This window comes from Dioscorea cayenensis, chromosome 10, assembly GCF_009730915.1.
Source record: "Dioscorea cayenensis subsp. rotundata cultivar TDr96_F1 chromosome 10, TDr96_F1_v2_PseudoChromosome.rev07_lg8_w22 25.fasta, whole genome shotgun sequence".
NCBI classification, from domain to species: Eukaryota; Viridiplantae; Streptophyta; class Magnoliopsida; order Dioscoreales; family Dioscoreaceae; genus Dioscorea; species Dioscorea cayenensis.
Window position 1 is genome coordinate 2,878,351 of NC_052480.1, and position 15,421 is coordinate 2,893,771.

General features: G+C 28.5%; 1 protein-coding gene across 1 annotated transcript; it reads left to right on the plus strand.

The window, feature by feature from the left end:
• The first annotated feature begins 13,210 nt into the window (after nt 1–13,210).
• On the plus strand, nt 13,211–13,573 carry LOC120270807 (monothiol glutaredoxin-S5-like). The gene has a single exon (XM_039277870.1). The coding sequence runs from the start codon at nt 13,211–13,213 to the stop codon at nt 13,571–13,573; it is 363 nt and encodes a 120-aa protein (XP_039133804.1).
• Nucleotides 13,574–15,421: the final 1,848 nt, after the last annotated feature.

The following is a 15,421-nucleotide window of genomic DNA, read 5'->3' on the forward strand; positions in this document are numbered from 1 at the left end:
ACAATTTTTAGCATGTTATTTAATAATTTTAATTATTGTATTTATCATTTTAACTATTGACTTTATTATTAAATTAGTTATTAAAATAATTTTAAATTTATTTTTAGATTTTATAATTTTTTTACTCAATAAAGATATCCATGAATGTTTGACAATACTTGTTTCCTTTAATTGATCGTATATATATATCACAAGTTATGTATGTGAAGAAGTCTAAAAACAAAAAAATTGGTTTTATGGTCAATTTGGTTATAAAACCAAATCTCTCATTAGATATAATATGAGTTATATGGGTTTTTAAAATCTTATGAACCAAGCACTAAATTTCTAAAAATTCAGTAACTCAAAAGCCTTCTACATAAACACTATTTTAATGAAGAAAATGACATTTGCCAGTTTTTTTTGTTTGTTTATAACAATATGAATTATTTTTTGGAAAGAAATTTTTTTATATTTAGTAGAATAAAAAAGAAAAGAAATAAGAAATGGGTATTATACCCTTTGAAGGTGGTTGTTTTTACACGTTTTTAATGGTTAACAAAAAGTCTTCAATCATTTGGAATGAGAAAAAATAGCGCAAAACATATTTAATTTATAGAAAAGTGCCAACAAACAATAACAAGAAATGGGTAGCCAAATTACTCTTTTACTGAAAATTATGGTAAAAATTTTACTAATGATTTGCCAGTGACACTTGGACGTATGAGTAGCTTTTTGGTCCTATAATAGGATAATTAGAATTATATGAAATAGTATTGAACTGCTACAATCAAGTGTCTAAAACCACTACAAAAATATAATTTTTTTGTCTGTCACGGCGTACAAGATGCCACAATACATGAACCACATTTTTTTTTTTGTCTATCTTGAAATCAATTTGTGGACCACACAAACTTGACACATGTAAAATATAAAAATAAGGACCAAGCTGCTCATTATCCTTCAATATGAAGTGTCATTGATAAAATATTAACAAGATCTAACGTGACAACTCTCACCCAGAAGGTTCAACGGAAATAAAATTAATTGTTTTAGAATTAAATAAATACTAGTATGAAGTACCGCGCTTACGTTGTGGGTTTCAATGATTACTTTTTAAGTTCAGCCTCTCATTTATTATCAATATAGAAGTTTATAATGAAAAATTATATTATATATATACATATCTATATATATATATATATATATATCAATGAGAATAGACGTTCGGGCCCATGTGTGTTGTGTTGTAGCAGATGAAATTGATAGGAAATCAAATTTTGTATTGTAGCAGATGAAATCGACAGGAAATCAAATTATGTAAACAAAGATATTTGTATAAAAAAAAGAATGGGGTAAGTGCACATTTAAATTAAAGCAAATAGTTTTTTTTTTATTATTGAAAGATATATGTATTATTGGTTTTTATAATAATTTTTGTATGCAATCTCTCATTCACAGTAATACATATTGTTAGTGCAACTGCACTATTATTGGTATGATTTGACACCGAATCAAGATGACGCGGCAATCTTTCTGACGTGGCATAAATAATAACATGTCAAGGAGTTTTGTCTTGGAGAAAAATATCTTGAAGATCTTGGAGAAGTTATTTTTGGTAATGTGTTACAACTTGAAAACAAAATCATATCAAGACCATATTTAGGTGATTTGATTGAAGACTAAATATGAGTGAAGCTTAATTGAAGAAATACCTATCAATGGTATGACTGAAGACTATTAAGGCAAGATTTGAAGACATACCTATTGTTGGCATAATAGAGATGATTGATTGAAGATCTGTTCTTGGAAGATTTGAAGGGCAAACTTGGGTGAATTGAAGATCAAGTTTGGTAAGTTTTATGAAGACGCACAAAGGACGTGCGCCCCTTGCGAGGGGACTGCATGAAGAGAAACTGAGGAGGTAGGCTAGTTGCCAATAGTCGGGATCAGGAGATCAAGCTGTACTGACTCGGACTAAGCATGACCGGGAGGTTGATGGGTCTTCAGGTCGTTTGCAACGTAACCAAAACTTAGTCAAGTCAGCAGTCAGGTCCATGTTGCAATTCATGTTACAACAGGAGTTGCAACAGCTAATTTTGGAAGGTTTTTAAATTAGTAGCCAAGGAGATTCTAAAAGGGGTATGTGCTATATTTGGGACGTTTAGGCGTCTATATAAGCTACCTTGCTCTGAGATTGTATGTGTCTCTTGTGGAGGAGAGTGTGCGAGCACTAGATAATCTAGAGAAGGTAGTGATCTTTATTGTTGGGAGAGTGAGTGGCAAGTGTTTGTACTCTTTTAGTGGATTGTTTATCTCCGAGCTTGGCCCCCCGGACGTAGACGAGTGGACGCCGAACTAGGTTTACCAATCATGTGTGTCTCCTTCTCGCTTGGTTTGTGTGAGCTTTCTATGAGTGTTTGAGTGTTTTCTAAACCACAAACCGCATCGGCAGAAACTAACACGTATATATATATATATATATATGTATTTAGTGGTTAAATCTCTCCCTATTAATTTATTCTCAAATCTCTAGGTGTTGACTCCATTGAATAAATACTAACTAGTATAGGGTTGAAGCCCCCCGTGGCGCCCGAGAGAATACTTTTTAGGCAATATAATATTTGATGGTTTTTGAATTTTCTATACTTAATTTCATGTAAAATACAATATTTGAACATACAAAAGTGTGAAATGTGAGTGTGCTTGAGTGGTTAGTGGGTTTATCCATAAGGTATGTGATCTCTTGACCCACCCAAGTTTGTACTATATATGCTAAAGTGAAGCAACAAAAGTTTTTTTATAAACAATAGTTTGGTTGTTTGTAGTGAGAAGGATCAATTTTACCATATTTAAAAAAAAAAATACAAACTTGAGATGTATTCTTATTAGTTGAATTTTTGGAATTCTCATATATTTACTATCGGTAATAACAAAATTTTAAATTATACTTTATATATTTTTTTAATATGTGTATTCAAATTTTGGTTATATTAGTACATTATTTTTCATTTAAAATAATTATTTTGTTGGATTATTTTTTCTTTTAATTTTTTTGTTTTGCCTTTAGGCTTCAGCGCCCCCCCTCCTCCAATCAAGTCTTGGTTCCGTCCCTGTAGATGCCCATGCTTGCGTTACGGGTTCATCTAATAATACATATCATTGTTTTAAAAAAACAACACTTAGCAAAAAAATACAAAAGAAAAACCAAACACCAATATTATTAGATAAATTAAATAAAAAATACAAATAATAATAATAATAATAATATAATAATAATAATAATAATAATAATCATATATAGAAGAAAAACAATGAAAACAAATTTAAAATAAAAATACAATATATCTAATAAAAAATTAAAATATACAAAATCATGTTTATGTCAAAATATATATGTCCAAAAAACAATAAAAAATTAAATCAAAATTAAGAAAAAATAAAAGCAAATAATAATATTATTAGTAGTAAGCATATAATATAGTGTACTGTATTCAGAGGAAAAGGAAGATGAGTGGTGTGTGATCCACTTAACTCAAAATAAATAAATAAATAAAATATAGGTCAATTAAAATCAAGCCAATGGCGCCATAAGAGGCATTTAGGTAGTTTGTGTGTTTGTTTATATATATACACCATAGAAGGCAGTTAGGTGGTATATAAATAAAAAAAAAACAAACAAATACCATATATATATATATATAGAGAGAGAGAGAGAGAGAGAAAAATAAAACCAAATAAAAATAAACAAAATAAAATTATATATATATATTTGTACCCAATACATATAGAGAGAGACAATTAAACAATAAATCTATATATTTTATTGTTTAAAAGAAATTTTTAAAAAAAGAAAGGAAAAACTATTATTTGTATTGAGAGAGGAAAGAGTTGGTGTGAAACTCATTAAAAAATGCCAATCAAAACCAAACAAATTTTCAAAAAATAAAAGACAATTAAACAATAAATCTATATATTTTATTGTTTAAAAGAAATTTTTAAAAAAAAGAAAGGAAAAACTATTATTTGTATTGAGAGAGAAAGAGTTGGTGTGGAACTCATTAAAAAATGCCAATCAAAACCAAACAAATTTTAAAAAAATAAAATCACTAAGATTAATATTATGTATACCAGCATAGATATCGGTGCTTATGCTATGGGCTTCATCTAATGATGCGAATTATAAAAAATAAATTGTAAAAAAAAAAAATCACTTAAAAAATATGAAAAATCAACCAAACACTAATATTATCAGATAAATTTAATCAAATAATAACAAATAATATAATATACAAATAATAAAAACAAATAATCATATTTAGTTATATGAAAAACAATAAAAAAATTAACATAAAAACACAATAGATATATTTATTTATTTTATTCTTTTACAATTAAAATACGAAAAAATCATGTGTGTGTGTGTATATATATATATATATATATGAACAATAATAGGAAAAATGAAAAAAAAAATTAAAATAGACAAAATCATGCCTATATTTACATATGTATGTAAAACAATAAAAAACAAATAATTTTTTTTAAAAAGATAAGTATATAATATAATGTTATATATATATAGAATAAATCATCTATGCACGTTCGTAGATTTGAAATCTACAAACGTTGCATCATGTTTAGCACTATTCTTACCTATGAACGTTCTACGAACGTACATAGCTGATGTTTTCTTATATATATGTATATATATATATATATATTAATATCATGTATCATATATGTATTGAGAGAGGATGGTAGGTTGGTGTGGGACCCACTCAATTAAAAAAAATAAAAACCAATAAGAATCTTTTGAATATTTTGTGTTTCTCTCCAATAATATGATATGTGTTTCTTGTAATTATTTAATTAAGATTAAGTTAATAAAATCATCTAATCAAGCTTAGCGTTATAATGAAAAGTCCAAACGAATGAAAATTTGTCAAATGTCCTATGGAGAAAGCTGGAAGGCACTGCTATTAGTTGGGGATAACTTTAATATATAGTTACTAGATTAAATACACGCGCTAACACTGCAGGTTGAATATATCATTAAAAAGTTGCAAAGATAGTATAAATTATATCAATAAAAAAGGTCTTCCATCATATTTGTTTTTTATTATTTTTAATTAATTAATGCATTTTTGCATTTAGAACATTAATAAATATACGTTTTTTTTATTTATATAATTTTTTTAATCACTTACATTTAAAATGAAAGGATTGCAATAATGAAAATTAAATAAGAAAAGCAAATCCTTTTGCTAGACGCTGAAAAAGATGGCTTAAAATAGTTAAGGAAAAACAACTCATTCTTTTGAAGAGAAATGAAAGTCTTGGAGGTCATGGCAAAGGTTATGGTTTTTGTATTTTATTATTTGAAAACAAATTGTTCTTTTACGCTTTTGAAATCATGAGTTGTTGGTGTTAGGGAATGTTATGTTGTATATTTGACAATTTGACATGTTTGTTTATTGAAAAAAGGGTTTCTAAATCAAGGGAGTTTGATAAACGATCTTTTAAGTTTGAATGCTTGGTGATGCGTGTAAAATTTCTTTTACTAATATGCAATGTCACTTATCTATTCCAAATTTAAAAATAAATATATTTATATATATATATATATAATAAAAATAAATATTTTAAATAATATTAAAGAAATATAGGTGTTTATAATTTCTTGACAAGGTATTCTTTGAAATGTAGCATAACCTACTATCCACAACTTATTCATTATATAGTATAACATTTTATCTATATATATATATATATATAATTTATAATACATCATTAGTATAAATTGATGTTTCCGATGTATTATTTTTTATTTGTTCCTTTCAGTCATGAAACTATTTTAAATATAGGAATTTTTTTTTTTTCAAATACAAAGACAATTAGTAATTTTTTTTCAAAAAGTTATTGTTTTAAAAGATATAAAGATATAAAAATTACGGAAACAATTAAACTACCTTTAGTTTGAATAGTTTTATAGAGAATAATGGTCATGCACACAAAATCTTATAAAATCTTTAATTTATAATGGATGGCATTAAAGGACATCATCACCTTCTTGCTTCCACTGCCATTGTTAGCAAGTTTTTTTTTCCTCTTCTTTTTTATATCCATATCTTTCCCAACTATCAATGCTTCATTCCTAACATACACACTTCTTTGTTTTCATAACATCTATTAGGTTATGGTGCAAATAGGTAAGTAAAGTACTCTTTTCAAATCATCAATTTTTTAGTCTTCTTTGCTTGTTGGAATTAAATTATAGTCCTCTATACAATAATGGAGTTTACTCGGAAGAGAGTTTGCAAGGTTGAAGAAGTAAAGGCTGCCAATATTTTTGTCATAGATTGAGGGTGTGAAGTACTTCAACTCAATTTTCACTTCTCAACTTTCTTATAATAGAAACAAATTAAAAGAAAAAATTAATATAGTATTTATATCGCAAGTTTTTTTTTTACATACTCATGTTAATAATGATTTGATATAGGCTGGAAATATTTTGTTAAGAGAATATATCAATATTAACAAAATAAAATTGTTTTTTACTAATTTTAAAAATTTTACATTGTTTTCTAGATAACATTTATGCTTTTTTAGCAAAAATTATTTATTTATAAAAAATGTTTTTATAAATGTTTTAAAAAAAATTTAAATTTTTTTTACTCTATTATATAATGAATGACATGGGTTGACAAAATTAATTATTTTTAATTTTTTAATAGAAACAAATATTGGCTATTATTATTATTATTATTATTTTATTACAATTGTCAATGATTTGGTTTTTAGACAGGATTCAAAGAAATTTTGATTGGAAATCTTCATTGTTGGGCCAAGCTTTATTCTCGTTATTTTTTAGTAAGCTTTCTTTTCATAATTTAGGATTTTATTTATTTATTTATTTTTTATGTATTTCCTTATATTTTTTACCTTAGCTTTTCCTTTGTTTTTTTTTAAAGTATGTGATTTTTTATTATTATTGTTTTTCCTTAGAATGGCAGATCAATCTTGCAGCTACTTTTTAAGGAAAGTTCCTCAACATACACTTGAAGAAATCCTTAGATACATAGTTTCAAGATCTTGTAACTCTCTCCATGATCTCCAAATTTTGCGTTCATGGTAATTGTATTAATTCACAGGAATTTTTTAAAAATAAATAATTCAATAGTAATGAAATAAGTTTTTTTGTAAGAGTTTTTATGAAGTTTCTAAAAGTCGAAGAGTTGGTCAGTTGATGCAAATAGATAATTTATGGTTTCTTCGCATAGAAGAATATATTATGTTTCTTCAAAATTGTGCATCAAGTGGAAATATAGAAGCTTGTTTGAAACTTGGCTTGGTTAAAAATTTATTTTTTCAATATTTTGTAATCTTAGATATATTATAGTATTAATATTGAATTGTTCTTTAAATTGTTTTTGTCACGCCCCGAACCCAGCTCTATGGACCAGGGACGCCGACAAACGGCCGTACACCTAGAAGGCCGAAACCAAATAGGCATACAAGGCCTCAAAAACACGATTAACTACTGATTATGAGCTTGGCAGCTCGATGGCACCCACTAAAAAAATTATAGGGATCATTTACAAAAAATCATAAATTATAAAAATCAAAAATCAGAAATCAAATTTATTTCAAATAAACACAGATGTCAAAACCAAGCATATAGGCCCCCCAAACAACTATTGCCAAAGCAAAATAACAAAACTCATATATTTACCCTCGGTGACCCGAGGCAGAAATATCAGAACTCATAAGTTTTACCCTCGGTGACCCGAGCCCAGAGTTTATCAAAGGCCGTTATTTTTCACCGGCGGCAAGCGGTGGGAAACTATAGTTTCTATATAAAAGTACATGTCGACACGGCATGAGGTGTTTAACCCCGAGTGACGAGGTTATTGCAAAGTTAGTTTGGGGACTATGAGTACTTTATGTCAAAAATACTTTTCATGTTCACAAAACGATAAACTAACAAAAATTCATAAACGAGCAAAAGTACAAGTAATTTTGCGATCACATGATCCCATTTTTTTGTCATATCAAAATAATCCGAGTTAATGGAATCCAAACATGAGCAGATAATAAAAGATAATAATACAACTCAAAAGTTTCATACAATTTAAAATAATTCAAAAATAATGATAAATAAATACATAAATATCATAATCATAATTTTTCTTTCAAAAATTTTCAGATGTTCAGAAAACTAATTTTCAAGTATATACATATAATAGGATTTATATGTAGGGATACTTACTTGATTAACAACCATATTTTTGAATTCTTACACCAATCGAGTATTTCTCAGGAAGTCCTAATTTGGGAATAACCCATCAAAATTACAAGTAAACAAATTCTAAAATTCACACGAATGCAAAAACAAATCAAACCTAACAAAATTACCAAGGTCAAGACCAATAACCAACTCACCTACAAACCTTAAGATTAAAAATCAGCGTAGCTTTTGCAAATTCTAACACAAATCAAAAAAATTTCAAACTTATGAGAAAAACTAGGCATCTTCATCTAAAAACATATCCAAACCTCACAATGATTTGAGACCTACATAATTTAAGCCACCGAGTATTAAAAAAATCATACTTATGTAAACCAGCAGTTTCGAGACATGCCTATTGCAATAAAAAAATATCTCACAACATATAACTTCAAAAAGTAATACAATCTTCCCGACAATAAGATAACTCAGAAATGAACAACTTTCCTATTTTTTTACCTTATCCAATTCAATCTTCATGATTATCAAAAAAATGATCATAATTCTTGAGGGCTATGCACGAAATATCATCTGAGACACTTATACCAATAGGGCTATATCTCACAAACTACAGATGCATAAAATCTTAAATTTTTTAGGTAATTAGGTAACATCAAACTATATAACTTTGTTATATTACGTTTCTCCAAATTCCATATACAAGACCATAAAATTGTCTAAGCAATCGTAATATTCTCTGCAGAAATAGTATTGAGCACACCTATAGAAATCTGCTCACATCTCACAATTTACATGGCTAAAAATTCTGAAATTTTGCAGAGTCAAATATAACATCGTCCTATATAACTTTCTTATATAAATATAAATCTAAAACAGAACTTACAATTACGAAAATAATCAAAAACTGTTCAAGGGATGAACAGAAATCCTGTCCGCGTCACCTGCGTCTAAAAATTTATAATTTGCAGGATACTACTCCAAAAATTCTGAAATTTCGTAGTAAGCTAAACAAGATCTCGATCTACAATTTTTCTATTCTTATCTCTTCCAAATTCCATCTCTAGATCTTCGAAATAAATTATAGATCTCTACTGTGCTAACAGGGACTTTCTGAATTTTATCCTCAAACTAAAATCAAATCAATTCTCACCAAACCCTAACCCTAACTAGTAACATGTCACAGACAAGCATAAGAAAGAGCAATAACAAAAACTCAGAACCTTACCTCAACAATAACAGTGAAATGAAAACCGTGACGATGAGACTCTTCTCCCGTCCTCGTCGCCGACACCACCCGCAAAAAGGAAGAGAAAGAGACGAGGCAAGTCTCTCTCTCTCTCTCTCTCTCTCTCTCTCTCTCTCTCTCTCTCTCTCTCTTTTCCTATGATCTAAAACCGAAAAAACTGAAGAGACGGCTAGGGTTTTGAAACTAAACAAAAACAAAATCAATGGCTAAGATTGAAAGTAAAACCAACGGCTAGGATTAAGAGATAAAAGCAATGGCTAGGATTTGATTAAGGGGTGGGGCTCACAGTTTTGCAGATAGAAAGTATAGAGTTTAAAATGTACTCACACATCCAATATTTACAAAATGTAGCTTCTAAAGGTTATTTGCTTGCACGCTACACAACAGGGATTATTTTGTACAAAGATGAGATAACACGTAATTCTGGTATGACAATGTTGAATTTTGTTGCTAATGAAAAAGTAGATAAAGTTTCAAAAGTAATAGAGAGCAAAAGATCAGGTAATTATATAATAAACAATTGCCGATATGATGTAGAAATTTTTTTTAGAGATGTAATATGGAGTGCAGAAGGTAAATGGATGGAAAAAAAAACATGGGAGTGTGACAACGAATTATGTGGTTGAAAGGCTAATGATGTTATTTATAATGGATGGTTAGATGAAGATGAATTTGTGAGAGAGTTTTTGCGATCAAGGTTGTAGATAGAAATATGAATTTAATTTGCTTTCAGATCTTATGTAATATTTATAGTGTTTAGGTTTTTCTTTTTTCTTGAATTAGTGTGATATGTAATGAAGTTTTAAAAGGAGAATTGTTTTAATATTCTATTGATGTAACAATCAGAAATCTCTTAATTATGTTGCTTTAGAAAATATCTAATATATAGATATGTATATGTATTCATGCGCTATATTGTTACTGGTTTCTAAGTAATTGTAATGTCTGAAATTTTTTTGTATTTGTTTTTATCTTATAAGAGTTATTTTTTTAATGTTTTTTCGCTCTTTATTAATAAGCTTTTAATTAATTGTAACATAAATTAATACATATTTATATTTTAAAAAGTTATTTTTAAAAATTATTAATCTCATTGATTCTTTGGATTAATGAACTTATAGAAAATAATATAAGATTTATGTTAGTTACTGTAATATATATATATATATATATATATGAAAGATTTTAATTAATATAAAAATATGATATTTTTGTAAAAGTTTTTTTCGATTATAATTAGACATATATGATATATGATAAATAATATTAATTTTTATATTTAAATAGTTTGTTTAAGAATATTAATTTAATAAATTCAATAAATTTTTTATCATTATTAAATTTTTAAGTTTAATTTATCATAAAAATATAATCTATTTGTATTTTCAACTTAAATAGTTTATTATATATATATATGTTTATTATAGTTATTTAATCTTTAATATTATTAGTGGTTTTTTATATGTTTTGGAGGGGAATTTTTTAAGAACCGATGTGTTTGATCGGCACGCTTTTAATTGTGGCATTAATACTATATTTTAGACATATAATTGATATTGATGATTTAATGATAAAATATTAGATTTTTAACATAAAAAACAAATTAATCAGATTTTATATAGCAGATATATAAAGTTGTTATTAGATGTTATTGGAAAAACAATGACCATAAATAATAATACACTATTTTTTAGAAAAAACCTTTCAAAAATAACAAAGAAACAATTGATGACAATATATCCCAAGAAATGACTAATCATATTCTATTAATCAATTTTTTTTCCTCAAGTTTCTTTAATTGATTCTATTGAAAGAGTGGGTTGATTTTTAATTATCAAAATTTTTATATTATTATTTCTTAAATTTATGAAGTCATTAAAAACCATATCAAAGAAAACCACTAAAAACATAAATTGATGGAACGTTGAAGGTATAGGTTTGGTTTTGTTAAAGAAAATATTTTCTATGTAACTTAAACATCTGACCATCACATAATGTTCTTGGAAATTTCTCAACTCTTTTTTAATGGGTATGCTTTGGTTTAGATTTGTAGATTTTGTAATATAAAAATAAATAAATATTTGGGTATTCTTAAAAGAAGAAAAGATTTGGATTAGTTTTGAAAATAGTTTAATATATAAAAAAATAATTACTTTGTTAAATGTTTATAAAATCAGGTTTTTTTTTCCATTAGATGGTTGTTATTAGTGATAATGTGTAATGTAATGATGAGAGAAAAAATTAATAATTTGGGGGAAAATTAGTATAAAAGAGGGAATATATATATATATTGCTTGGAAAGTATTAATTTCATGAACTTTGATTAATAATTTTTTAATAGAATTTGTTTTTTAAATGCGGCTTGTTGAATTATTAGACAACAATTACATGGTGATATAGTATATTTCAACTAAAAAAACTGGAATATAAAGAATGATATATATATATACATGCAATTTATATTTTTATATTATTTTATTTATTCATAATTTTTATATTTTTCATAGATTAAATTATTTTTCAAAACAAATATTTTTCGTAGATTAAATAATTTTTTCAAAACAAATAGAATTTCTCAAAATGTAATAAATATTTTATTTGTTGATAACTTACATTTTTTGAAAGATAAGACATATTTACTAAAAATTTATTTATACATGAATAAATTATAACATAATTTTTTTTAGTAAGGACTGTTTTAAGGAAAGCAATCTAGAAAATTGGGCATTGCCATTGACGGATAGTCTCCATCCGACTATCCTCCATATCACGAACCCGCCCACCATCAGGTTCGCGGCAAAGATATCTCTGCACACATAATTTTAAAAAACATGTGTCACTTTATGTCCATGTCAAACGGACATTAATTATTTAGGAAGAACTTAAGGCCCGAGGTTAGGATTTTCTTAGTTTGATTTGTGTCTCTTGATAGGGTTTTTTTCTTTATTTAAAAATGTTTAAATCATTTCTTTTTTATTTGGATGCGGATGAAAGCGGTAGAATATATGAATGGGATAATATTATTATAGCGGAATATATATATATAGTTTTAGGCCTAGGATTTGTTTTTCTATTTTGAATTATTTGAATCATATCTTTTGTTTAAATGCGACATTAATTTTTTAGGGAGAAATTAGGGGCTAGGTTTAGATTCTTTTTGTTTGATTTGTATCTCTTAACAGTGACTTGAATAAATGAAGAGAGAGAGAGAGAGAGAGTAGACGTGGTTTGTATCAGGGTAAAAACAAAAGCAGAATTAGTGGTTTTTTTCTAAGATTTTCAAAAAATCATTTGAGTATATTTAATTTTTTTAACTGCCTTTTACATTGGGAATTTGGTTACGTTTATTATTTTCTATACTTGACATAGTTGTATGTTACATTTAAGACTCTTTAATAGGGTTTGAAATATCGTTAAATTTATTTCCATATATTTTTATACTATCTTAAGAACATAAATATTTTTTTTGGGATATATTTTGGTTATTTGTTTTCATATTATTATTATTTAATTGTATTTACATACGCAAATATTTGTTAATGTTATTCTTTTATGTATTTGAAGTAATTTTATGAGTGAAGGGCATAACATATTGATAATATTAATATGTATTAATGATATTTAAATAATTTACTTTATATATATATATATATATAATATTATACTATATAATGAATAAGGTGGGAACAACCACCTATGTTACATTTGAGACTCTTTAATAGAGAAAGATAGTGATGGAGCAATTTTTGATGGCAGTAATCAAAGAAGAAGGTTTGATATCAATTGTAAAGGGAAGTATGGTGGTGATTGTAGGCAAAAGAGCTTGTTACATGAGTTATGTTGCTCAGAGATTGTTGGAAGGATTAAAAGTTTATCCAACAATATATGAAGTTAGTGAAGTGTTTGTAGCGAGGATGACATTAATCCATAATCTCGGAAGAATTCTTAGTAAAGATGATAATACTTTGGTTGCACCATTGTTTCCAGTGGTATTTATTGTGGGAAAATTGGTTGGGGGTTTGAATCGGCTCATAGCTATTCATATCACTGGCGAGCTTATTCCTATGTTGACAGCAGCTGGTGCTATTTGGTTTTGAGTGGTTTGGTATATTTAATTTCCTTTTGTTAGTTCCTCCGGTGTGGTTTGTGGGTATTAAGTAACACTTAAGCACTCATAGAAGTCTCACACAAACCAATAAAGAAAGAGCACACAAACAAACACAAGGAGACACACAGCGTTGGTAACCCTGGGTTCGGCATCCACTCGCCTACGTGCGGGGGCCAAGCCCGGGAGATAAACAATCCACTAAAAAGAGGTAAAAAATAGATGAGTACAAACACTTGTCACTCACACTCTCAACAATAAAGATCACTACCCTCTCTAGATTGTTTGGTGCTCACACACTCTCCTCAAAGAGTCACCCAAGAGTCACACTCTACAATCTCGAGCAAGGTAACTTATATAGACGCCTCAACATCCCAAATATAGCACATACCTCTTTTTAGAATCTCCATGGCTACTAATTTAAAAACACTGCTGAAAATTAGTCATTGCAACTCTTGTTTTAACATGAGTTGCAACATGGCCCTGACTGCTGACTTGATTGAGTTCTGGTTACGTTGCGGACGACCTCAAGACCCATCAACCTCCCCGGTCATGCTTAGTCCGAGTCGATGCGACCAAATCTCCCGATCCCGATGCCGGCAACTAGCCTACCTCCTCGGTTCCTCATCACGCGAGTCCCCTCGCAAGGCGCTGCGTCCCTGTCGCGTCTTCATGAAACTTGCCAAACTTAGTCTTCAATCTTCCAAGTTTGGTCTTCAAAGATTCTCCAAACTTGATCTTCAATTCACCCAAGTTTGGTCCTCAAATCTTGCCTTCAATAGACTTCAATCAATCTTCATCAAAGATTCTTTAAATCATATCTTCAATTGGTCTTCATTCACACCATGAATAGATCTTTCTTTAATTAAGCTCCACCATATTTAGTCTTCAATCACATCTCTCTAAGTATGGTCTTAATATGATATTGTCTTCATATTTCCAAGAATAATTCCACCAAGATCTTCAAGATAGCTTCACCATGATCTTCAAGATATTTGGCCCCATGTTGTAGACATACTAAAAATAGCTCCACCAAGATCTTCAAGATGTTTGCCTTGCACTCCAAGTCTTCTTGCCATGTCACCATGCTTGCCACATCATCAATTATGCTTTGTCACCTTGGTTGCCACGTCAGCTAGGTCTAGGGTGTCAAATCATGCCAATAAATAGTCGCGGTTGCAGCTAACGATCTCCCTTTGGCATAATTTGACACTAGCGCTTCGCACTCAAGCGACTCCTGTTACAACATTACGTTACAACACCGACACGGACGCAGACTACTGAAACTAGGATCGACACAAGATATCATCTAGTTGCTTACAAAAATACTTGAGAAAAATATTACAAAGCGCAACTAGTGAGACAAAAATACGATTAACCATAATAAAGCGACAAACATAACAATGTTCAACACAATAAGACTTAATGTTCAAATGCCCAAGAAATGAAAAACAATTAACTAGTCGAGTCCGGTGCAAGCACACTTCTCCCCTTTGTGACATAATTGATGCGAAGTCTTCATGAGACTGTTGCAAGCTTTGTTATACCATCTTGACAACTCCCCTTTCTTGGGTTTCATGGTCTTCATCTCCCCACAGTCGTGGCCATCGTCTTCTCTCTTCTTCTTCTTCTCAAGAATTTCTAGGCGAGATAGAATCTTCTGCTTTTGTTTGGCAATGATGAACAATTCTGCAGATAATGCTCGTTGCCTCCTCTCCACATCTTCTAGTTTCTCTTTCAACATCTTCTCATATTCTTCTTCTACCAATAGATTTGCCTCTTCTTCATCTTCAGGCATTGGTGGTGGAGATTATCATAGATTTATAATATTTTTACATTT